Genomic DNA, 24,644 nt, shown 5'->3' on the forward strand with positions numbered 1-24,644 from the left:
TGATGGGGTGCCAGCTGGAATACTGCAGGCTGAAGAGAACCTGGTGAACTGTGGGGAGGCTTGGGGCTTAAGAAAGGGAGTTAGAGGGACTTCATTGGTGGTCTAGTGGCTAAGACTCTGAGTTTCCAATGCAGAGGGCCTGGGTTCAGTCCCTGGTTAGGGAACTAGATCCCACATAATGCAACTAAGGGTTTACATGCCATGACTAAAAAAATCTCACATGCCACAACTAAAGATCCCATGTGCTGAAATGAAGATTGAAGATCCCACATGCTGCAGCTAAGACCCAGCACAGCCAAATACATAAATTTAAAAGGGGGATAGGGCCAGTTGGAACACTGCAAGCAGGGAACAGGAGGTATGAAGTCCCCAAAGATGATTGAGCCCAGTGTGATCAGGAACCAGTGGACTTTAGGGAATCCAGTGTCATGTTAATATTAATAGGCTAATTAATAGTTAATATTAATAGGTTAATGGTTAATATTAATGGGTTCAGGTTAATAGGCCTGAACCTAATGTAAATAGGAAGGAAGGCTTGTCAAGGCCAGATGACAGGGCCATATCTCTGTTCGATTGATGGCGATACTGTTTGGTTTATCAGGCACCTTTGAGGGGAGCACAGCAACATTCTTCCTTTTCCCCCATCCTTCATGCCTGATTCACTGGGGGTTGTTTTGTGTGTATGGTGGAGTCTTTGTCTGGTTTTGGTATCAGGGTGATGCTGGCTTCATAGAAGATCTTTTGGAGTGGTCCTTCCTCCTCAGTCTTTTGGAAGAGTTTGAGAAGGACCAGTGTACATTCTTCTCTGTGTGTTCTGTAGAATACACCTGTGAAGCCATATGCTCCTGGATTTCGTGCCTGATTCATAAATCCAGCCCCTCAGTGACATCTCACAGCTAATAGAAATTCACACCCCTCGCTAGCCTCACAGCCCTATTTCTGGGGTTCTGCATCTCATCAGGGGTGTGAATGCTGGTGGCTGCTTACATCATCGAGGAATCTGCAGGGGAGACTGTGGCCCTTCCCTGTTGTCCTCCTATGGCCAGGGCTAGTCGGCCAATGTGGGTGACCTGGGGATGGAGTTTATAGAATTCTGAACAGGACCTGATTCCTCCAGTTCAGTTCCGGAAGGAAAGCCCTGGGAAGAAGTGGGGAAGACACAGCCTGACCCTCAGGAGACTCACATTCCAGGAGGGCTGAGGAGACCACGCAGAGATAAGCAGGTGTCAGGGCAGGCCAGGGTCTCGGGGCAGAGGTCCTGGTCTGGTCTGTGAAGGACAGAGCTGCATTTCAGGATCTAAATGCTACACCACAAGGTTTAAACAGCAGCATCCCCCTGTTTAAAATCATTATCCTTCATGTGACCTTGAAAAAACTATCCAGCCTTTCTGAGCCTCAGTTTCCTTATCTAGTGAATAGGAGGGAAAGGGTATCCCAGAGGGAGAAAGAGCACAAAGGCACAAAAGTGGGAAGTCCTGGTGTGTGTTAGAGGGAAGGTGATTATAGTCCCTTCGGCTGTGTCTTAAGGTAGACTGGACACTGAAAAGATACATTGGAACCACGTAGTAGAAGCCAAGTGCCAGTGGCCAGATGATGGTTCTTCCCTCCATTTACTAACCTTGGCCCCCCAGATTGTGTGATTCAGAGTGCTACCAGGAAGCCACCATGCCCTCACAGTAAGCCCTAAAGCCCGTTCAGGTGCCTATATTTCCACCATTAGAGATGCATTCCTTTGGTTATGTTGAAACTTCAAAATAAAGAATCCTTATAGAATAAGCATGGGTTAAGACATTCTCTTCTCTGAACCTCATTTTCCCCATTTTGAACTCCAACTATGAATGAGGCACTGGCCTTTGCTTGCATGTAGTTATCTGGATAAATCTCGCCACTTTTAGAGGTAGGGAAACTGAGGTCCAGAGAACTTGGTGCTAGTCAATGACAGAGCCATTATTTGAACCCAGTCTGGTCTTTGTTGTTGTTGTTCAGTCACTAAGTCGTGTCCCACTCTGTGCCCCCATGGACGGCAGCACACCAGGCTTCCCTGTCCTTCGCTATCTCCCGGAGTTTGCTCAAGCTCATGTCCGTTGAGTCGGTGATGCCATCCAACCATCTCATTCTCTATTGCCTCCTTTGCCTCCTGCCCTCAATCTTTCCCAGCATCAGGGTCTTTTCCAATGATTTGGCTCTTTGCATCAAGTGGCCAAAGTATTGGAGCTTCAGCTTCAGAATCAATCCTTCTGATAAAGATTAAGGATTGATTTCCTTTAGGATTGACTGGTTTGATTTCCTTGCAGTCCAAGGGACTCTCCTTCTCCAGTACCACAGTTTGAAAGCAAAGAGAAACAATAATAATAGAAGCTGTTTCTTGTGCAGCAGCTATGTGCAGGGCTCAAAACCAGCAGTGCTCAGGCTCAGCTGTGCAGTGGAATCATTTGAGGAGCTTTGACGATTCCCAAGGTCCAGGCTGTCATTTAGGATCTGGCTGCAGCTCCGGCATCAGCATTTTTAAGTCTCCACCTTCTGCCATCATCCAGAGTCATGTGTAGCCAAGGTGGAGAACCAGTGCTCTAAGTTACAGTGTTTCTCAAATTTTAGGAAGCATCAGAATCTCCAGGGGAAGCAGTGGGGGTGGAGAGAGTTGCTGTTAAGCCACAAAACTTGCTAAAATGCATATTCCTGAGCCCCACCACCAGAGTTCCTGATTCTATAGGCCTGGGATGGGGCCCAAGAATTCATGTTTCTTATGAGAACATAGGTGATGCTGATGCTGCTGGTCCAGGGACCCACTCTGAGAACCATGACCCATGTAATCTAATTCAGTTCAGGCCTCCCAGCTCCCTTTCCAGGTGGCTCTTCTCCCCATGGACAGACAGGTAGAGGAAGTGGCCAAGCTGAGCTTCAGACCTGGCTGACTTCCAGACCTGATCTCTTAACTGTCTCCCTGCTATGGGGCCTTGGGTCCTCCCTAAAAATCACCCAGCCCCAAGGAAAGGCCCATTAGTGTTTGGAGCTTGAGCCCAGTGCTGGAAACCGTGCACCCCCCCTCCCCAGCTCTCCAAGCGCTCGTGGAGGGGCACTTATGCCATCAAGCCTAGGGCTAATTGGAGGGGTTCTTGTCATCAGAACCTGACTTGTGGTAGGCACTCAATAAATGTTTGCTGTGGGGGTTAGTTGAATGAGAGACCTACACAGGAAGGCATGGCCCCAGAGGAATCAAACGCCTGTATTTACTTTTGGCTAGGGAAAGCTTCCCAACCACGTTAGCCTTGAGTTACTGTAATGGGCAGAGAAGATTGAGCAGACCCTGGGGAATTCTCCACGTTCCTGCCCCTTCCCCATAAAAGAAGAAAAGCCTCATTTGTGGCTCAAAATAGGCCAAGTCAGGCTGAATCTGACCCAGAAGGAGACTCCCAGGGGCCAGCTCACTTCCCTTCCATGCTGAACAGAAGAATTTTAGTAAATGAGATGGCTTTGAGTTTCCTCCCTGCAAGACTGTTTAATATCACATGCGGGCAAGAGCCCCTTGCAACTGAGGCTGCACCTGGGAGCAGGGCCTCCACCAGGCTGTGGACGCCATTTACATCCTGCTTCATGCAGGTTGACAGCTGCCAAGAAAAACAACCCCATAAACAGACCCTTTGGCCTAATCAAGGTCCGTTTCACTCCCTTGCAGAAAAGGCTCGTGCTGGCTGAGTCTGAAGGTGGCTCAGCACAGCCCAATTTAATTCCATTAGCCCCGTGGTTAATGGGGCTCCATGCCTGCTCCTGAAAGCAATATTTCCAGTCAACAACACAACCTTGAGGAAATGAGATAGCATGCTGGAGAAGTGCTTTGTAACTGGAGAGACCCTGTTTTCAGGACAGTTATTATTATGGCTTTTACCATCACTATTATTGATTTGGCCTTTATAAAAGAGAGGTCCTTGGGGAATAAATGGATTTTAATAAAGCCAGTGTCTCAACATTTGCCAAAGATTAGATGCTTATGACCTGTCTGGGTCCCGGGGAAGAGTAAACAGTGTTACGTTATCATTTCACAAAGCCTCAATCATCAGCACTAAAGCCCCACTCTGCCACAGGCAGTTGGCCAGTGAGAGACTCAGACACAAAAGAGGAAGGGGAGGAACTGTGTTTCTGGTTAAAGTGTCCTTGCCGCTGGCAGGCACTGGGGATGCAGAGGTGGGTGAGACCCACTCTGTGCCCTCAGACCCCAGCAGGAAATAACACTGCAGTCACGGGCGGTGTGCCGCCCAGCACAGGGTGGGAGGCAACTAAGAGATCTGAGCAGATCTGTGGAAGCTTTGCAGAGGTGACTACTGAGCTGGATCCTGAAAGAGGGGCCAGAGATCAACAGGTGGAGAAAAGGGAAGGGCATCCAAGCAGAGGGAACAGCGTGGGCAAAAGCAGAGTGAAAGAGACGGTAGTAGGTTCTGATAAAGGCAAGTGGTTGGGAGCAGGAGACCAAACCAGTCAATCCTAAAGGAAATCAACCCTGAATACTCACTGGAAGGACTGCTACTCAAGCTGGAGCTCCAATACTTTGGCCACCTGATGCAAAGAGCCGACTCATTGGAAAAGACCCTGATGCTAGGAAAGATAGAGAGCAGGAGGAGAAGCAGACAACAGAGGGTGAGACGGTAGGATGGCATCAGTGGACATGAGTTTGAGCAAACTGCAGAAGATAGTGAAGGTCAGGGAAGGCTGGTGTGCTTCAGTCCATGGGCTTGCAAAGAGTCGGACACAAATCAGTGACTGAACAACAACAGTTGAGATTAGAAGAAGAGGAGGGGGGAGTGGCAGGTGAGATCTGAAAAAGTGAATCGATCCAAAGCAACAGCATTCATTTCAGCAACAGTGAAAAATGGAAACAACCCACATGTCCATCAACTGATGGATGGATACACAAACTGTAGTGCATCCATACAAAGGGATGTTGTTGAGCAGTAAAAAAGAAGTGAAGGAGTGTGATACGTGGGACCTTGAAAATACCACACCAAGTGAACAAAACCAGATGCAAAAGAGCACATGTTGTACAATTTCATGTATATGAAATGTCCAGAACAGGCAAATCATAGTAGATGTCATGACTGACCCAAGGAGGAAATGGGAGAGACTGCTAACAGGCGCGAGGTTTCTCTGGGGGAGGGGGTGAAAATGTTCTAAAATTAGATTGTGGTGGCACTTCCCTGGCAGTCCAGTGGTTAAGACCACACCACCACTGCAGGGGGCACAGATTGGATCCCTGGTATGGGAACTAAGATTCTGCATGCCAAGTGATGCGGCCAAAATAAAGCAAAATAAAATTAGATTGTGGTGATGGCGGTACATTATGAACACACTAAAAGCCACTGACCTGGGAGCTTTGGTTTTTGTTGTACTGGGTCTTCACTGGTGTGCACAGGCTCTGCCTGGTTAGGCGAGCAGGGGCTGCTGTCCAGTTGCGGTCCGCCGGCTCCTCGTCATGCTGGCTCCTCTCGCTGCAGGGCGCAGGCTCCAGGCATATGGACTTCAGGAGTTGCATCCCGTGGGCTCACAGTTGTGGCTCACAGGCTCAGTTGCTCCAGGACATGTGGAATCTTCCTGGACCAGGGATCAAACCCATGTCCCCTGCATTGGCAGGCGGGTTTTTAACCACTGTACCACCAGAAAAGTCCGAACTCTGTACTTCAAATCAAAGCATTTTTAGATTCCACATATCGGGGGTATGATATAGTCTTTTTCTTTCTGATTTACTTCACTTAGAATGATGATCTCTAGGTCCATCCCTGTTGCTGAAATGGCTTCATTTCGGTCTTTTTTTATGACTAATATTCCATTGTGTGTGTATATATATATATATGTATTCATAGATAGATATAGATACACACACATCTTCTTTATCCATTCATCTGTCAGTGGACATTTAGGTTGTTTTCATGTCTTAGCCATTGTAAATATTGCTGCTGTGAGCACTGGGGTACGTGTATCATTTCAAATTATAGTTTCGTCTGGATACATGCCCAGGATTTGGCATTGCTGGATCACATAACAAGACTATTTTTAGATTTTTTTTAAGGAGCCTCCATACTCTTTTCCTCAGCGACTGCACCCATTTACATTTCTACCATCACAGTGGTAGCATTCCCTTTTCTCCACACCCTTTCCAGCATTTATTATTTGTAGATTTTTTAATAATGGCCATTGTGGCCTGTGTGAGGTACAACTTTGTTAAAGCTTTGATTTGCATTTATCTAATAATTGGCCATGCTGAGCATCTTTTCATATGCCTATTGACCACGTGTATGTTTTCTTTGAAGAATTGTTTATTTAGGTCGTCTGCCCGGTTTTTGGTTGGGTTGTTTGTTTCTTGTCGTTGAGTTACATTAAAAGTGATTACTTTAAACCCACTTGCAAAAAGTAGATTGAGATCAGTCACAAATGATGTTGAATGACCTGAGAAAGAAAATGGAAGGTCATTCATACTAGAAAAAGATTTTTCACCCTCAGAGAAAATTAGAAAGCCAGCACTTACTGAGTTCTTGCCACGCATCTGCCAGGTCCCTGTTGGGCCTGTTACATGTATTAACTCATTTAATTTTCATCACAACCCCATGAGGTGGGTAACATTATCCCCACTTTACAGATGATGAAACTGAGGCATAGAGAGCCTAACTTAATTCCAGTCTCATAGCTTTTAAGTGGCAGAGCCAAGTCAGAAACTGAAGCAGTTCAACTCCAGGACCTTGCTCTTAACCACTGTCCTGAATTGGTCACTGACCGTCAGAGCCGGAAGGGACCACAGAGGGCAACCCAGTCCAGTCACCTCACTGTACAGACGTCCAGAGGAGGGATGTAAACAGTCTACAGGGTTTCCCAACACAGCTGCTTAGGGTCAGGCAGCTAAAGTCAATGTGTCACCTAGGCAGGCAGAAAACATTAGAGAATGGTAGAGACTATGGCCAACTGGGGAGGATACATCCCACCTAAAGCTTTAACACTCAGCTTCACGGGAGGTGGTGACAGCCAATACCATCCCAGCCTTGGGCTTCGTTCTACCTAAGAGACACCATCTTCCAAAGCTCTGGGACTTTACACACCATCCAGTCATGTGTATGAAGCCTGGCTTGGACAGTTCGCACCATCAATAAAACACTGAGACCCTGGACCCTTAATGACTTCATCTTGGCTCTTGTCAAGCTATAATAAAGAGAAGGTGGTCTTGTGGTAGCCCAGAGTCACCCTCTGAAGCTGAAACCAGAGGTTTCCGGTCAAACTGGGTCATGTTCCCAGGAGAACTGCGGCTGATTCAGGGTCTTTAAGTCATGCCACGTGTGCTGCAGTTCTGGGCAGCTCAATGGGGCTGGAGGTGAAAAGACAACCCATGATTGTCACCCATAGGTGGGGGAAAACCCTCCTGGGGAGCAGAGCTTAGAATTGTTTAATTTGGCCCTGGGGGTGAACCACAGGGCAACAGATTACAGCATGGTGTAAAAACATATCCAGCCTATAAAACCTGTGAATGGAACTTCTTCCTGAAAGGCAGCAATCCAGGGGGAATGGCCACCCCTGTGAAGGGATGTCACGCAGGGACTCCGAGCCACTCTGAGGCTTCGACTGGGTGGCTGTAAGATGACCGTGTCTGTGTGCCAGGGGCTCTTTGCTCACTGTGTTCTGTCTTCCAGCTGGTTATGCAGTATCTCTACTACGGTGGCCCAGAGTCACTTCTCATTAAAAACAACGAGATAATGGAGGTGAGGAGCCTGCCATGGTCCTGAGTGGGTGGCTTACATGGGTGGTGTCTAGGGGCAGCCTGTGTCTGGTTTTCACTTGCATGCAGGCTTGGAGGTCCTGCCTGCCTCCCTTAGATCTCTCAAGGACTTCTCCCTAGAGCCCCTCCCTGAAGGCTGGGGTGCTGGGTGCGCTAGTCCGATCTCTTTCAATAGCAGCTGAGTGAAGCCTAATTTTATCTGGCCCTGGGGGTGGAGGACAGGAAATTTACCGAAGAGTCTGAGGCTACCTCTAGTTCCAGGCACAGCTGGGGCTCAAATAGCATCATCAGAAACTATCCTTGACGATTTCTCCCTTGTCATTTGTAGGAAAAGCATTTCATCTGAAAGCTTTCCTCAAATCTCAGCGTGTCCATTGAGGCAGAAGCTAAGAGGCAATTACAAGCTCTCCCAGCTTCACCCAGCAGCTCCCTGGCTCTCCCCATCTCCTGTCCACCTCTCATAACTCTGTGTTCTCCTCCTCCTTGCCCATCGGGCCCTGTTTCTGCTCCCATCTGTCCAAAGCCAAGATTTCCCCTGCTCCTTCCTAGGAGTGGGACTCTTGTGTCAAAGGTGGTAGCTTTAAGTGAGTGAAAGTCGCTCAGTCATGTCCAACTCTTTGCGACCCCATGAACTATACAGTCCATGGAATTGTCCAGGCCAGAATACTGGAGTGGGTAGCCATTCCTTTCTCCAAGGGATCTTCCCAACCCAGGGATTGAACCCAGGTCTCCTGCATTGCAGGCGGATTCTTTACCAGCTGAGCCACCAGGGTAGCTTTAAACTGGAAGCAAAAATCACTCTGCTAGCCCTGAGAGAAAGATCCGGAACCCCATTCAGGTACCGGAAGTCTGGGGGGCCTGATGAGAGATGTTAAAACATGAGGAGTAGTTCAAGAAGTGACCCCTCATGGTGGTTCACACATGGACTCTGGGCCAGACTGGCTTCAAATCCAGGCTCTGCCCCTTCTGTGATCTTGGATGAGTAATTTAAGCTCTGTCATCCTCAGCTTTCATACTTACAGAACGGGGATGACAATATCTACCCCACTGGGTTTTGAAGATCTTAAGAGTTTCTGTTTGTAAGATGCTTACCGCAGTGCCTGGCGCGTGTCACAGGGGCTGTGTGTTCACTGTGGAGCCCTTTATCCCTTTGTCCTTATTCTGAGAAGCCTTCCGTGGTCACTCCCCCGCCCCCTGAAGTTCCTCTCTGTCTCTCTGGACCACTCTGACAAATCACAGCCTCAGAACTTAGACTGCACTCTGAGGACTCAGACTCTTTTATAAACCTTTTAAAAAGCTATTTTCAAGTTAAAATAATGAACATACATTTCACTCGTGTAAATAATACGAGCTTTATAATACTTAAAAAGCCCGTCATCCAGCCATCTACCTTCCATCCCTCAGCCTTTTCCCCAAAGGCCATCCCTTTGAACTCTTGCTTCAGTCCTTTTCTTCCCCTTCTTCTGTTTAGCATCTTCCAAGGCCAGGCACCATGCTCAGGGCTGGGATACAACTGTGATGCAGAGGGGCAGAGATCCCTGCCCTCCAGGTCTGTGGGGAAGGTGATGGGCATGACATCATGTCTGGTCTGAGAAGGGCTGTGAAGAAGACTAAGACAGGTTAAGGGAGACAGACAGTGATGGAGCGAGGAGACCTGAGGTGATATCTGTGTTGAGACCTGAATGAACGGAGGAAGTGAGTCACCTCGATATCCATCCTGCTAACTAAGAGCATTCAGGCTTCCCAGGTGGCTCAGGGGTGCAGAATCTGCCTGCCGATGCAGGAGGTACAAGAAACACAGATTGAATCCCTGGGTCAGGAGGATCCTCTAGAAGAGGAAATGGGAACTGGCTCCAGGATTCTTGCCTAGAAAATTTCATGGACAGAGGAGCCTGGTGGGCTACAGTCCATGGGGTCACAAAACACACAAATAAAAACATTGACCCTTATTTCTGGACGTAACAATTTTAAGCATCTTTGATTGACTTCCTGCTGCAGTCGATGCAAATCTGATTCACTTCGACCCCACGCCTCCCCTCTGCCATCTGCCCCCACGGTAGAGTTCTGTCGCCGGGTCCTAGGCCAGCTGTGTAACCTTTGTGCCTTAAAGGGACGCAGCGACGCTTTATTCTCAGTGCCTGCACCTTGGGTTCCACTGTAGGAGATGAAGGGTTTTCTCACCACGGTCTTTGCTTTCCTTCCATCTCCTAACCTCTAACAGGCTCTTTTTATGCTTTTTAGCTCCTGTCTGCTGCAAAATTTTTCCAGCTGGAGGCTTTGCAGCGACACTGTGAGATTATCTGTGCAAAAAGCATCAATACCGACAACTGTGTGGATATTTACAACCATGCCAAGGTAATCAATCCCATTCTCGCTGTCCAAGCATGCCCCATGAACTTTTGTGGGAGAGGCTTTCTCTGCAGATGCTCTGAGTCTGGGCAGAGGGTGGATGCTGGGTCTGTGCATTCAGGCCGAGCTGAGCTTGTTCTTCCTCAGGTCTTCTTTCTGCTCTAGGAGAGATGTCTTTCCCTTCTTCTGACCCTCCAGAATACAATGGAAGCAGAAAGCCAGAAGTTTTAAAAGCATAGTCATCCTCAAACTCCAACACGTACATGAATCACATTGCAGGCTCTGCTTCAGCAGGCCCAGGCTGGGCCCTGGTTTTGCATTTCTAACAAGCTCTCAGGTGAAGCCTCTGCACCTGGTCTAGGCCACAGGCCACACACTTAAGCAGCAAGATTCTGGAACAGTGCTTCTCCAAGTGGTCTCCAATCCGGCAGCACCAGCGTTGTCCGGGAGCTTGTCAGAAATGCACATTAGAGGCCCCACTCAGACCCACTGAGTCAGACCAGGGGGGTGAGGCCTGGTCGTGTGCAGCTTCGCAAGCCCTCCAGGTGATTCTGGGGTTGTTCATGGAGGAGAAGCATTATTCTGGAACTGAGGTTCCCAACACTGGCTGCATGGAAGAATCACCTGGGCACTCACTTAAAATCCCCATGCCTGGGACCTCTCACTGACCAATTCATCAGTCTCTGGGGGTGGAACCTGGGGAAAAGACACTTTTTTCATAACTTCCTGGGTGACTCTCAGATGTGCCAAGGTTGAGAACAGGTTGTGAGTGCTAAAGAAGTCCAAAGAGTCCTCCTAGTCAGGTGGACCCAACACCTAGGGAGACATTTAGAATCTCTGTTTGGACTTTCACCCCAGATCTCTGCTGGGGAGTCCAGGAATCTATATTTTTAACAGGCTCCTAAGGCAACAGTTGAGATTTCAGCCCTAAGACCAGTCCTCATGCCAGTTTTTGGAGTAAAATCAGTGAACCATCAGTTTCATCCAATTCATTTCACAAGTGGAGGTTAAAACCATGTGGCCAGGTACCACTTCATTTTGGTTCATGTGCTCAGGACAGGGGGATTAGCATCTTCTAGAAAGAAACAGTGAGATGAATTAAGATTAGGAGTTCATTTAAAACAAAGCATTCCTCTTTGATAGAACTGGAGCTCAGCACATATGCCTCCCACATCCACAGTCTGTAGAGGAACCACTGATGTGAATAACAATTATTCTGCTTGTTTAAAAAAAAAAAGAAGTCGTGGCTGAGATATTATTTTCTGTCTTAAGACAGCATTCTCTAAGCCCTTTTCATGTGCAGGCCCCTGTGCTTAAAGCCTTGTTGCATTACTGTTTTTAATCCTCACCACTATCCTTTCATTAGTCCATGTTATAATAAGGAAGCAGAGGCTCAGAGAGGTGAAGTAACTTGCTTAAGGTCACACGACTGGGCCTGAGATTTTTTTTCCACTGTGGTAAAATATATACAATGTGAAAGTTACCGTTTACCATGAAACTTACCATTTCTAAGTGTCTACCTCAGTGGCCTTAAGTACATTCACATTGTTGTACAACCATCATCACTATCCATCTCCAGGACTTTTCATCTCCCTAAACTGAAACTCTATACCCATTAAATGCAAGCTCCCCATTCCCCGCTCCTCCATGGCCCCTGGCAACCATCATCCCACCCTCTGTCTCTATGAATTCTACTGCTCTAGGTACCTCATATAAGTGGAATCATACAGTATTTGTTTGGCTTATTTTTGTGGCTGGCTTCTTTCATTTAGCACAATGTCTTTAAGGTTCAGGCTGAATATATTCCTTTGTATGTATGTACCATATATCCTCCATTCATCCGTGTACACTTGGGTTGCTTCCACCTCTTGGCTACTGTGAATTATGCTGCTGTGAACAGGGGTGTGCAAATATCCATTACAGTCTCTGCTTTCAGTTCTTTGGGTGTATATGCCTAGAAGGGTAAACCTCACTTCAGAGCACGGGTTCTTCCTTGTGTTTACAATCTGGCCTAATACATGTTTGAAATATTTGTGATAATTCTTGATACTCAGAAGATTTTCTGATTGGTCATTAGTAAATCAAAAGATACAGGGAGGCTACTTGCTCCCCACTCACAGTGGGTGTTTTGGTTAAATGAGGCTTTTAACAAAACCTGGTTTCTTGGGACACAACAAAATTTATTTTTTATCTTAAACTGGTTACTTTGCAGAAAAAGCGTCCAGAGAAAACTCTCTACCCAGGAAGAGGGCCTGATTAGTTTCACCTTCCTCTGCCCCGTCCCCTGGCCATGGACGCCCAAATTGTCCTGTGAACCCCTCATCCACAGTGGCTTTGCCGTGGCCTGTCTCCTTGGGAATGCAGCAAGGCTTGCACGCCACAGCCCCATTTTAATCACTTCAGCCTCCTTGGCAGGCAGCTTCTATAGCTCCCTTGCTATTTAATAACGCAGCAAACACAATGTGAGCCTGGACTGGGAATGTGTTTGTGCTACAGGCTTACAGCACCTGTGGCAAAGAACTGCCTCTTTCGTGTACGTACCTCTGCAGCCAGAGCTTGGCCCTCTCAGCCTCATCCTGGGACATTTCCAAGGTCAACACCTGCCCTTCATGATACTTTCATGGAGGCCAGGGCAGTGCCAGCCCCCACCCTCTGTCCCTTCTATGTGCTGCTTCCCCTGTGCTGTGGACCCTGCAGCATTAACAATCACCTGCTATGTGGATTCTGTTACTGGCAGGTTGTGCTGCAGACTGAGGCTGGTTTAGTAAAAGAGCCAGAAAAGAAAGAAACGAACATGTGGTTTGGGACCCTCAGAAATGCAGGCATTTAGGTACTAACAATCATGTTTCAAATATCAGCAAGTTCTTGGCAGCATTACTTCTATTCTGCACGTAACCATTGGCAACATCTGTGGAGTTTTATCCAGAAGAGAAGTCCAGCCCATAAATGCATGGCTCCATCATCTTTGTTTTCCTAGCAAAGCTGTCCCAAACTGTTCAGTCATGAAGAAGAGGCTCTGGAGCCTCTGATGGCTCTTTCAGCGTGTCTTTCAGCTTGAGAAAAAGAACAATCCTGTTCATCCAATTGAATCTAAGCTAAGGCAGTAAACTCAATGGGGCACTGTGATGAGAAGAACATGGGATTCGTTCCCTAGTATTTATTGTGTGCCCGCTATTTACCAGAAATTGTATACATATTTGAATGTGTGTATTCAGATGGGTAATACATATCTGGTAAGACATGGTCTCTGCACTTGAAAAAATTTTTGTCTAGGACAGGAGTCAGCAAAATTCTTCTGTGACAATCCAGGTAAATATATTCACAGAGGCCATGTGGTCACTTTGATCCTCCTCAGCTCTGCATTTAAGGTGCAAAGGCAGCCAGAGACAATATACAAATGAATGTGTGTGGCTGTGTCCTAATAAAACTTTATTTATAAAACCAGGTAGTGGGCCACATTTGACACCCAGGCCTGTAGTTTGTCAACTGTTGGTCTAGATGGTGAGCGTTCCAGTCCCAGTTCTGTCTGTAATTAGATATGTAAAAGTAGGCAAGCATATGATGTATAGTCATCATTCAGTAAATATCACCATGTATAAATTTAAGTACTTATCATTCTCTAATTACATTAGCTTACAATAAGAAATGCTCCTATACAAAGCAAGTGGCTAGGAGTAGTAAGAGAAGGGGGTTCTCTGTGTCCCCAGAATCAGAGATAGGCAACTCTGAGCCTCAGTTTCCCCACATGTACAATAAGGCCTTTTCTCTGTAATTCAAAAAACTGGATTCATCTTGAAAGAATTAAAACATTCCTAAGGACTCTTCCAGCTCCAGGATACTATGCATCTGTGTAACATTTGGGTAATAACAAACCTACTCACTTGATAAACCTCAATAAGTTCCCTAAGCCTTTTAGAATAAGCTGGTATGTCCACGTCCTAAATACTCAGAGCATGGTACTCACTAGTCCAAGCCCCCTCATTTTGTGGCTTGGGAAGCTGAGGCCCAGAGTAGTTATTTGACCTGCCCAAATTTGCATATGATTTTTATGAAGACAGGTCATTGGCTCACTGAATTATCGCATGGGGTCAGTGAGTTCAAGGTTACAGGCTTGGTCCTACTATGGGCCAGTTAGCTGAACTAGGTTCCATAGATACAGCCAATTCCCCTTATCCTAACCTAGCCACCTACTTTGTCCATGTGGGTCCCTGGATATAAATGAGTGAGATGAGAGTAATAATTACAAATAGTGTACATTTAGCATGACAGCTAATATTGAGCAAGTGCTGATGCTGACTCCAAACAGCCACTGTTCCGAATGTGCCATGTATTACCTCACCTAAGGCCAGCAACAGCTTATTAGGTGGGTATTATTATTTGCCCCCATTTTAGAGATAGGAATACTGAGACACAGAGGTTCAATAACTCGCCCAGCAGCAGATGGCTGGAATGGCACAGTCTGGAATAAATTCCAGAGCCCCCTCCCTCAGCTCCCTTCCTATCCTGCCTTCCCTAAGTGCCACAAATGAGAGAGTCCCACCATCAGTTATGTTCCACTCAGTACCCCCAACAGGTCCATGATGCGAGGACATAATTTCCAGTTTGAAAACGAGGAACCTAAAGCCAAAGGCCAAATAAAGCAGCCTTGGTCACAAATTCAGAAGAATGGGGGAGCCCTGATTTGAATCCAAGTCTCCCACTCTTTCCTCCATTGCCCTGTGGGCACTGCCTCATTATCATTCCACCATCCACAGCGAGCAGCTGGAAATGCATCTGTGGCTTAATGGACAGAATGTTAGGGAGTTCAGAACAATGAATTCCACATTCAGATAATTTAGATAATTCCGCATCTAAATAAAGCACCAGGGTGTCATCTCAGGGAGCACTTAACTAACTTCTGAGCATGCAGCGCATTGCAAGAGAGAGACTTGCAAGCTTTGAAAACCAAAGAAAAGGCCTGAAGACAGACAGCCAGCCCTCATACCCACATTTGTTTCTTCATCTCAAACATGAATTCCTCCAGCAAGCATGTTTCCGAGATGTAATTGTATCAGGCTAGAGGCAGTGCATCCTAATGGTTAAACACACAGCCTTCAGGATTTGAGTTACAGGGTTCACCTCCTGGTTCTGCCTTTGACATGTTGTGTGAATTTTTGTCAGCTACTCTCTTGTCTCAGTTTCCTCACCTATAAATCAGAGGTGGTAATAGGACCTGCCTCGAGGAAATTTGAGGATTAAATGAGATGATGCACATAAAGTGTCTAGCATGATGCTGTCAATACATGTTTGCTGCTGGGATTGTAACTCTGAGAGTGAACTGCTCATTCACACGTTCAGCAAATCCATTCAGTGTCTACTGTCTGCTACGTCTTCTGCTTGGGGCTGTAACGTGAGGCAGGTTGATATCAGCCCTGCTGTATTGGTTTAGTCGGTCAGGAACTATGTCTCTCCATCAGTTTCTCAGCATTAGCACTGTTGATAACGTGAGCTACATAATTGTCTGCCGAGGGGTCTGTCCTCTGCATGGTGAGATATTTAGCAGCTTCTATGGGGGCTTCCCAGGTGGCGCTAGTGGTAAAGAACCTGCCTGCCAATACAGGAGATATAGGAGATGCGAGTTCGATCCCTGGGTCAGAAAGATCCCCTGGAGGAGGGCATGGCAACCCACTCCAGTATTCTTGCCTGGAGAATCCCATGGACAGGGAGCCTGGAGGGCTACGGCCCATAGGGTCACAAAGAATCAGACACAACTGAAGCAACTTAGCATGCATGCATCAGGTAAAGAGATTAGAACTGTGTCTGCAGGCAGGAAGAGGGCTTGCAGAAGCACACACAGCCACTTCAAGCCAGCTCCAAACTGGCACCTCTCACACAGCTACATCCTCTTAGCCAGAGCAAGGCATAAGGCCAAGGCGTGGAGAAATGAACTCAGCCCTCCGATGGGAGGGAGTTACAAGGTCACGTCTGCTGGGGGTGAATACAGCAAAGGACGCAGAATCAGGACCACTGTCGCAGTCAAGCTACCTTAATAGGCATTCACCAGAATATAGATGAAAACAGGTGCTTTCAGAAACATAACCATCTCGTGCTTCCTCTCCACTCTGCACAGTTTCTTGGAGTCACAGAGCTCTCAGCATATTGCGAAGGCTACTTTCTCAAAAACATGATGGTCCTTATCGAAAATGAAGCCTTCAAGCAGCTCCTGTATGACAAAAACGGCGAGGGCACGGGCCAGGATGTGCTGCAGGACTTACAGAGGACGTTGGCCATCAGGATTCAGTCAATCCACTTGTCGTCTTCCAAAGGCTCTGTTGTATGAGACGTCCGGTCCAGGGAGCGTTCCCCGGGGACTAGCCAGTTCTGCTGCTGCGTTGGCTTCCCACGAACCCACAGATCTCACCTGGCGTCTGTTTTCGGCTGAGCCAAGGAGCTGCCTCTACTGCCTCAGCTGCTCTTGACAAAGCAAATGCAGCTCCCACGAGCTCCTGTTGAGAAACAAAGGACATGTCACTGGTCTACAGATGAGAGTGCACCTGCATCCAATGGTAGAAGGCCAGGGGGCAGCCACGCTGGCCTCATCTGAAAGCCCCCTGCGGCAGTTGAACATCCCTTGCCAAGGGCCTCTGTCCAGTGGGTGGACTGAGGACTAAAGGTCATTCAGGTTCCAGGCTGACAGTTGGAGAACTTCACCGTACTGACCCTGAATAGCATTATATTTATTACACATTAAGGACCTTAGTAGCTGCAGTTCCATAAGAGTCAACATGATAGCAAACTGGTGAGACTGGTACCAATAATGAAGACAAATTTTTAGGGGTGGGAACTTTTTAAAATGTTCATATAAAAAAACCCCAAAACAGGGCAGCCTTGTAGTTTAAAATATATTTCTAAAAGCTTAACAGTTCATTTTCAACTGAATTGTGTTTAGGGATCTGTGTTTTGAGATTTCTTTTCTTTTTTTGAAGGAAAAAAACAGTAAATAGCAGGTCTGTACTGTATAAACACGCATCTGACAAGGTATTACTGATATTCTACACAAGGTGAAATAATAACCTTGCCTTAGTGATCATGGTTACACAAAAGAGGTGCACTGCCAGTAATTATCTCTAACTCAATAGTTGAAAAAAAAAATCCTGCATGCTGATTGTGGTTTCGGGGTGAGAATAAAATCCCCCCACATTAAAAAAATCACACATGCATTTGCATGGCCCGAACCTGTAAACTGTTATGTTTGTGCTTCATTTTTGCCAAGTAAAAATGTCCCATCACTCCTTGCTAAAAATCCATTTGGTGAAACTAACATATCCATTTCCTTCCATAGTTATGAATGTCCCTGAGATGCTGTTGCAGAAATGTGTTCATAGATGACGCTGCATATGGGATGGGGGGGCGGGGCACGTTGGAGAATTTACTATTAATCCCAGAGTTCTCTCTGTATTCTCAGAAGATGTTAATAGTTTGTTACTAGCCAGAGAATATGACTATGTTAGATTATTTTTAAAGATGAAATATGTATGATAGGATGGATTCTCTCTGTATTCCGAGAGTGTACAGTATAGGGTTATCTATAATGAAAGTTTATATCAACAGGGTTCCGTTTGCTCTGCCATATATTATAAGCAGAAGAGATTAGTGAAGTGCCACAATATTGCAAACAATCTCTGAGTTGCTTCCTTTTCTTTCTTGTCCTTTCATTTGAAACCTAGATAACATGCGGTTAAAAACTAGGAGAATGACTCTTACCCTTTGAGATGGCAAAGTTTTGTTGATAAACATATTTCCTAGCATGCCTTTGGGAACTTGTGCACAGACCCCAGAGTCTAAAGGAGCTGCTGTTCAAATGTTGTACTAGCCCCCTGAGCCGTTGTTCAGAGGACCAAGGTCAAGTCCTGTTTCTTGGGTATCACCCATGGCGTATGCAGGCCACGTCCGTCTACAGTGTTGGCTCTTCTCTGATGCTGATACAAGGCTTCTCTTCCACTTGGTCATTTGCAAACCTCCCCAGGTCCTACCATCCAATGAGGAAGGGGGAAAAAACAAACTGTCTACAGAGGAATCCAAGTTACAGATACACAGCATGTCCCGAGTCTTCGCTGTCTCTCACCTCCTCCTGTCCTCAGAGATGCTGCGTGGATGTTTCCTTAGCCGCGACTGACTTCCCTGTGAATGTCTGATGCTAGCTCAGGGCCTTTGGGCATTGATTATGTATAGCGGCAACTCCTGATGGGCTTCTGTTATAGTTTGGTGTGCTTTCTCTGTCATTAAAAGAAATGATTTTCCCAAGCCACGCATTGTGTTTATGGTACCTGTGAACTCGTACCCAGCTGTAGCCTGAGAAAGCCACTCAGTTAAGAAATCGGAAAAGATGACCCCGTAGAAAAAAAATCAAGGGAAATGAAGATGCTAGATACAAGATAGGTGCTCGTGTCGCTGAACACCTTCCACTCTGCCAACTAGAACTTAGCTAACCAAGCTCTAGTCCCCTGGGACTGCAGACACCTCTGGGTGCTACCCTTCCTTCCCATTAGGCAGAGGAATATAGGTGCCACTTGGAAGTACTTTTGCCTCCTGCAGTGAACATGTCCACAGAGAGTGGAGTTCTGAGTGTCACTTGTGTGCCTTGATGAAGATTTGGGAGGGGAGGAATGGGAAGTGGAGAAAAACAGGTTATCTCATCTTGGCATGCCCCACCCCCAAGGGCCAGCATGAAATGATGTTTGTGGATGGAGGTAGCATTCTGGGATTGGGGTGAGGGTCAAAGTTCACCCTTGCGAGGTCAAACCAAGTCTCCAGCTGATCCCTTCTGGCTCCTGACCCAGCCCAGGTCTGATGGAGATGAGGACCCCTGCTGTACCCACTGAGACCTCTGGGGAGCCAGGGAGAGGCCCAGGCAGTCCCCTGGAGCCCTGGGACATTGAGACCCAGTACACAGCAGACGTCACAAGCCCTCTGGCAAGGGCTGGTCACCCCTGCTTAGCACTCAAAGTCGATTTCTTCTTTAGGAAGCAACCCAAGTAACTGAGTGCCAGGGACCAGAACTCTGAGTCAGGCCAGGAGAACAGAAAGTCAGTTTATTTTTAACTGTGCATCACCCTCTGTGTAGCATCAGCGTGAAGAAGGCATTTAATGTGTTCCTTTTCGAAGCTAAAGTGTCCACAGCATTTTCCTTCCACTTGTCCGACAGGGGGCTTTGCCACTCAGTTCTTGGCCACTGTACAGGGGCCCCTTAGTATCTGGGGGTGGGGGTCGGGGGGCGGGGGAGCCTCCCCACCGGCCACACAGCTCTGTGCACCCCTTCTGTTTGCAGTGAGAAATCAGATGACTCCTGTGCCTGCAGCCATGAGTATCAATACAAACAGCTCTACTTGGCTTCTGCTGACCACTCCCTCTCAGCTTGCAATGGTTCTTATATACACCAGGTTTGAGTGCCACCCATTCTCCCTGAAGGATTCTTCACCCAAATCGCACCAAGATGAAGGTGTGAGCTCCCAACACAAGAAGGTAGAAGCTGGAAGAAAGTGTGGTCAGGCCACAGGTAAGGATTGGAGGAGATCTGTGAGCCTCTCCACCCCTGAGATTTCCTGGGAAGCCTCAGGCAAAAAGTATTTAACTCCAGCTGGGTGATGCTTCACTCAGGGTTGTCTCATGTAGGCTGTTAACACACAGCGCTTACTAACCTCAGGCTGTGTGCTCTGGGCATGGATATAGGGTAAGGATCCTAGGTAAGTCTTTGAGAAAAAAAAATCTGTTTCAATCATCCTGGGGTCCCAACTCACCTCCCCCCGCCCCTCGCCTTACATACACCAGCCTCAGTCCGAGCTGAGTGGTCAGAGATGTATTCACATCCTCCCACTCCTGACTGCTTTTCCCACCAGCCCCAGGTGGACACCCTCCCCAACAGGGGGAGCGTTTCCTGGGCTTGTTGGCCTCAGGGCTCAAGTCAGGGAGGAATTTCCCATCTTCTCCACAGCGCCAGGCTCCAATGCAGGTCTGAAACCTTCACTGTCTCAGCTGATTCAGCCCCTGATTCACTTTGAACTGGTGGACAAGTTACTGCACCAGTTCTCATTTTCCTCTTTTTTAAACTGCCTTTAAAAAAAATAGCTAGTTAACAGGGTTGTTGGGAGGATATTAGAGAAGGTGTTTTGACAGGGCCTCCACTTGCGGTAGCAGAGAAAAAGTGTTCTGAACTTCTGAGACTGAGCAGAGAGAAGAGGAAACTGATAACTCACTCAAGGAAGATTGACCTGTTTGCCATTTATTTCCTGGAACTTTCTGCTGCAGGGTTCCCCCATGGTGGTTTATGATTCTCTAGGGTTTTGCTGCTTTTCCAGGGGGTGTGAGGAAACTGCACCAAAACAATCGTGTTGCAAGTCTTGTTCCTAGGACAGTACGCTATGCAGTGTCGGGGAGCAAGAAATGTTTACCTTAATGAAACCAGGTTCAGCTAGATTTTCTTTCATGCCTGCACACTAGGTTGCCTCGGTCGTGTCCAAGTCTTTGCGACCCTATGGACCTGGGTTTTGTTTTTCTTTTTTTTGGTGGTGATATCTAGCAGTTTGTTTCCTTTAGGAATTTCATGCTCGTGCTCAGTTGCGACCCCGTGGACTGTAGCCCACCAAGCTCCTCTGTCCATGAGATTCTCCAGGCAAGAATACTGCAGTGGGTTGCCATTCCCAGGCAGCACAGTGGTAAAGAGTCCACCTGACAGTGCAGGAGTCACAGGGCACGTGGGTTCGGTCCCTGTGTCGGGAAGATCCTCTGGAGCAGGAAATGGCAACCCGCTCCAGTATTCTTGCCTAGGAAATCCCAAGGACAGAGGAGCCTGGCGGGCTACAGTCCATGCTGTCCCAAAGTATCTGACATGACTGATCACGAGCATGAAATTCCTAAAGGAAACAAACTGCTAGATATCACTGCCTGCCCCACCCCACCCCAAAAAAACCCCCAAGATCTCTGTCCACATCAAGTCAGCAACTAAGCCCATGTCCTTTGCTGCCACTTGAGTGTAGGGACACTCATCCCCAATCCGTCCACCAGGAAACCTCCCCAGTGAGACTTCAGGCCACTCCTGTTCCTCCCAGCTGGCCAGTGCCTTGAATAAAGCAGCACGTGCCTTTCGACAGGGCTGTTACAGAAGCTGGTAGGATGCCTATTTTTTCAACCTCTTTAAAAATAACCCAGCACATTTTAAACTTCCTGCTTCATAGGAAAAAAAAAAAAAATAGAACTCAAACTCAGCAATCACATTGCACATTAGTTCCCATTCCTGATGAGGCAGTCAGATAACAGAGCCCTGCAAAAGGACACGTCTCTAAGTTTAGCTCTGAATATGAAAAGACTATCTGCCTGCGTGAATAGGCAATTAAAAGAGAGGCCCTGATGTCGCTGATACGTTCTTTGGATGTTGCTTTTCGGAGTTAACCTTTGGATGAATTCTGAATTTTAATGCCATTGCAAATCTCTGGTACTCAGCTGCAAAGACAGGAGGCAGGTGGTATGACACAGGGGCTCCAGGCTGGCCACCAGATCTCACCTCTGGGCCCATTGCTGCCGTCAGCTGCTTGGGTGAGCTTGGCAGGGCCTCTTCTCCATTCTGGACCTGTTTCCTCAACTCAAAATGAGAGTCTTTCTGAGCTGATGTTCTGCTGGGACATGTTACACACACTCCTCTTACTACATTTACATATTATATAGATAGATATCTGAGAATGGTGGTGATGCTGTTTAAGTGTGATAGAACATTCTGGACTGCATGCAGGAGGACTTAGGAAAAGGGACCTCAGAGTATGATGATGATGTCTTCAATTAAAACAGGCAGGAAAGTAAAGAAGGGCCTTGCAACAAGGCTCCCAGGATTCTCAGGTGACTCAGTGGTAAAGAATCCACCTGCCAAGCAGGAGACCCAAGTTCGATCGGTGGGTTGGCAAGACCCCCTGGAGAAGGAAATGGCAACCCACTCCAGTATGGTTGCCTGGAGAATCCCATGGACAGGGAGCCTGGCGGACTACAGTCCACGAGGTCTCAAAGAGTCAGACACAACTTAGCAACTGAACACAAGCACAAACAAGGCCCCCAGCATACGTTACTATAAGGACGCGCCTCACAGACCATGGTCTCATGACTGCCATCTCCTTTTGCTTTCTTTCCTTTTTGTTTTTCAATATAGATTCACAGGAAGCTGCAAGGATAGTCCAGAGAGGTTCTGTGGGCTCTTTGCCCAGTTTCTCCCAACGGGAACATCTCCAGGACCTCCAGTATAGTATCAGACCTGGAAACGGCCATGGGCACAATGTTGATGGCCCTAAGCCATGTTATGATGGGTCACATGTGTTTAACCACCACCACAATCATTACTCCATCCGCACAGAGATTCCTCCTCGTGCCGCCCCTTTACTATCACTCCTACCCCCTTCCTCCACACACAACATCCCTGACCCCTGGCAACCACTGATCTGTTTTCCTCGGTGGTGTTGTCATCTTGAGAATGTTATATAAGTGGAACCATACAGTAAGTGGCTTTCTTCACTCAGCACAATGCCCTCGAGATCCATCCAAGAATGAATCTTGCGTGTGTCAGGGGTTTGTTCCTTTTGTGTTACTCAGTAGGATTCCCCAGTGTCCCATCTCCTTTTTACCAAAAGCACAAGCATGTCAGGAAGTACGGCAGGGAGACAGCTTGGCTCTGGCAGCTGCCTCTCTGGTCAGAGCTCCCAGACAATGGTGTCTCCTGAGAGCTGGACACGACTGCCCCACCCCGCAGCACTGAGGGGAGACTGTCCCATGGTGTTAGTCCTACAGTTCAGTGTGGAATCACTGAGAGCCACTGCTCTCACCTAGGCTCACTTGGGTCTTTCAGCTCTGCAGGAAGGTCCTTCTAAGATTGACTGACTTTTCCCAAACATCTCACTGACGGTATTGGAAAAGGTTTCTCACATTCACTTTGTATATACATCACGAGGGATCTCGCTGAAACGCAGGTTCTGATTTAGTGGGGCTAGGTTGAGCTTGAGATTCAGCATCTTGAACAAGCATCCAGGTGATGCCGATGCTGCTGGCCCAGGGACCACACTTTGAGTAGCAAAGGTGTAGAGTATGGAGATTCATCTCCAACATTTCCTGCTGCCAGACCAACCTGGGGCGTTTGTTCTATCACCTGGCCTTTCTGGAATTTCAACCTTGCAGATTATTATGAGCCTGTCTTTCTGACCCAGACCATGAAGACATTTACTACATCTGGGGAAATCATTTCGAATTCTATTTTTCTAGGTGGTTTCAGAATTATCCCTAAGGAATTATTTGCACAGAACTCCATACTACCCTCTCTTTTTCCTGATCTGCGTTGGGTCCAAATCAAATGTATTTGTCTCACAGGTGTTTACTGATGTTGTAAGATGCATAAGGGACTCTCCTCGCTGCCATCAAACACCCACCCTCTCCCCTGCTTTTCTTTTCCCTTTTTCCTTCAGGGCAGGCAGTAGAAAAGGAGAAAATTCTTGTTTATTTTAAGGTTGTTTTATGAGGCCTCTTTCTGCACTCACGGAGACCCCCTGGGAGTGGTTAGGGACCCAGGAGGATCAAGAAGGGAACAATCAAAGGCAGCTGTCCCTTCTATGGTTCACTTGAAAACACTTTGATAGTGAAGAGGGAAGAGGGAAGCATCTGGCAGAGACGGCTGCCGGGTGACCTTGAGACTCCACAGCATGTGCTGCAGGGGAGGGAGGGGGCAGGATTTCATCCATAATTCCTCCTCTTTCCTTGTCAAGGGAATGACTGCACTTTTTCAGCACTTCAAAGGCATCACTCTCATACATTAAATATCGTGGCTGGGGGTGGGGGGAAAGCTCAGACACCATTTTCCGTTGAACAAGTAATAAGGAACTGCATGAAGTCTGTTTTCCTAGAAATTCCCTGGATCAAGGAATGAGTCCCTGCCCCAGAAGTGTGAGGGTTTCAGTTGACCGTTAAATTTAATGTGAGCCAGGTGTGTGGCATGGTCATTTAGGAGAGTTAATCTGGGTCCAGGCTTCGTCAGTAGAAGCAGGACGGCTGGGATGCGGCCGTGATGGTTCTCTGTGCTCTGGAGGGATCCCCGCTGGAGCTGTGCTTCCAGTGAGGGATGGATGAATCAGGGTTCCCAGCAGCAAGCGACTCCAGCTAATTTAAGACAAAAAAGGAATTTATTCAAAGATATTATTTTTTCCCAAACTTATTTATTTTTAATTGAAGGAAAATTGCTTCACAATACTGTATTGGCCTCGGCATGAATTAGCCACAGGTGCACATGTGACCTCTCTCTCCTCAACCTCCCTCCCGCCTTCCACCCCCTCTCACTCCTCTAGGTTGTTACAGAGCCCAGCTTTGAGTTCCTTGAGTCATGCAGCAAATTCCCATTGGTTATCTACTTTACACATGGTAGTGAATATGTTCCCATAGATGGTTCATGCAATTGTTGAGAGGGTTAGAGAAACCATGTCAAAGACGAGGCTTTTAGGAATAACTCACAAACCGTGACACAGGAAGGTCCTGACGGCCGCTGCTGTCAGGG

General features: G+C 47.3%; 1 protein-coding gene across 1 annotated transcript in view; it reads left to right on the top strand.

The window, feature by feature from the left end:
• The window catches only part of ABTB3 (ankyrin repeat and BTB domain containing 3), a 319,847-nt gene extending 303,432 nt beyond the window's left edge, over positions 1–16,415 (top strand). Inside the window, exons 15-17 of the mRNA XM_052640471.1 lie at positions 7,662–7,730; positions 9,989–10,102; positions 16,206–16,415. Of these exons, the coding sequence (XP_052496431.1) occupies positions 7,662–7,730; positions 9,989–10,102; positions 16,206–16,415 (393 nt within the window). The remainder of the gene's footprint in view (positions 1–7,661; positions 7,731–9,988; positions 10,103–16,205) is intronic.
• Positions 16,416–24,644: the final 8,229 nt, after the last annotated feature.

Source organism: Budorcas taxicolor, chromosome 5 (assembly GCF_023091745.1).
Source record: "Budorcas taxicolor isolate Tak-1 chromosome 5, Takin1.1, whole genome shotgun sequence".
Lineage (NCBI taxonomy): Eukaryota > Metazoa > Chordata > Mammalia > Artiodactyla > Bovidae > Budorcas > Budorcas taxicolor.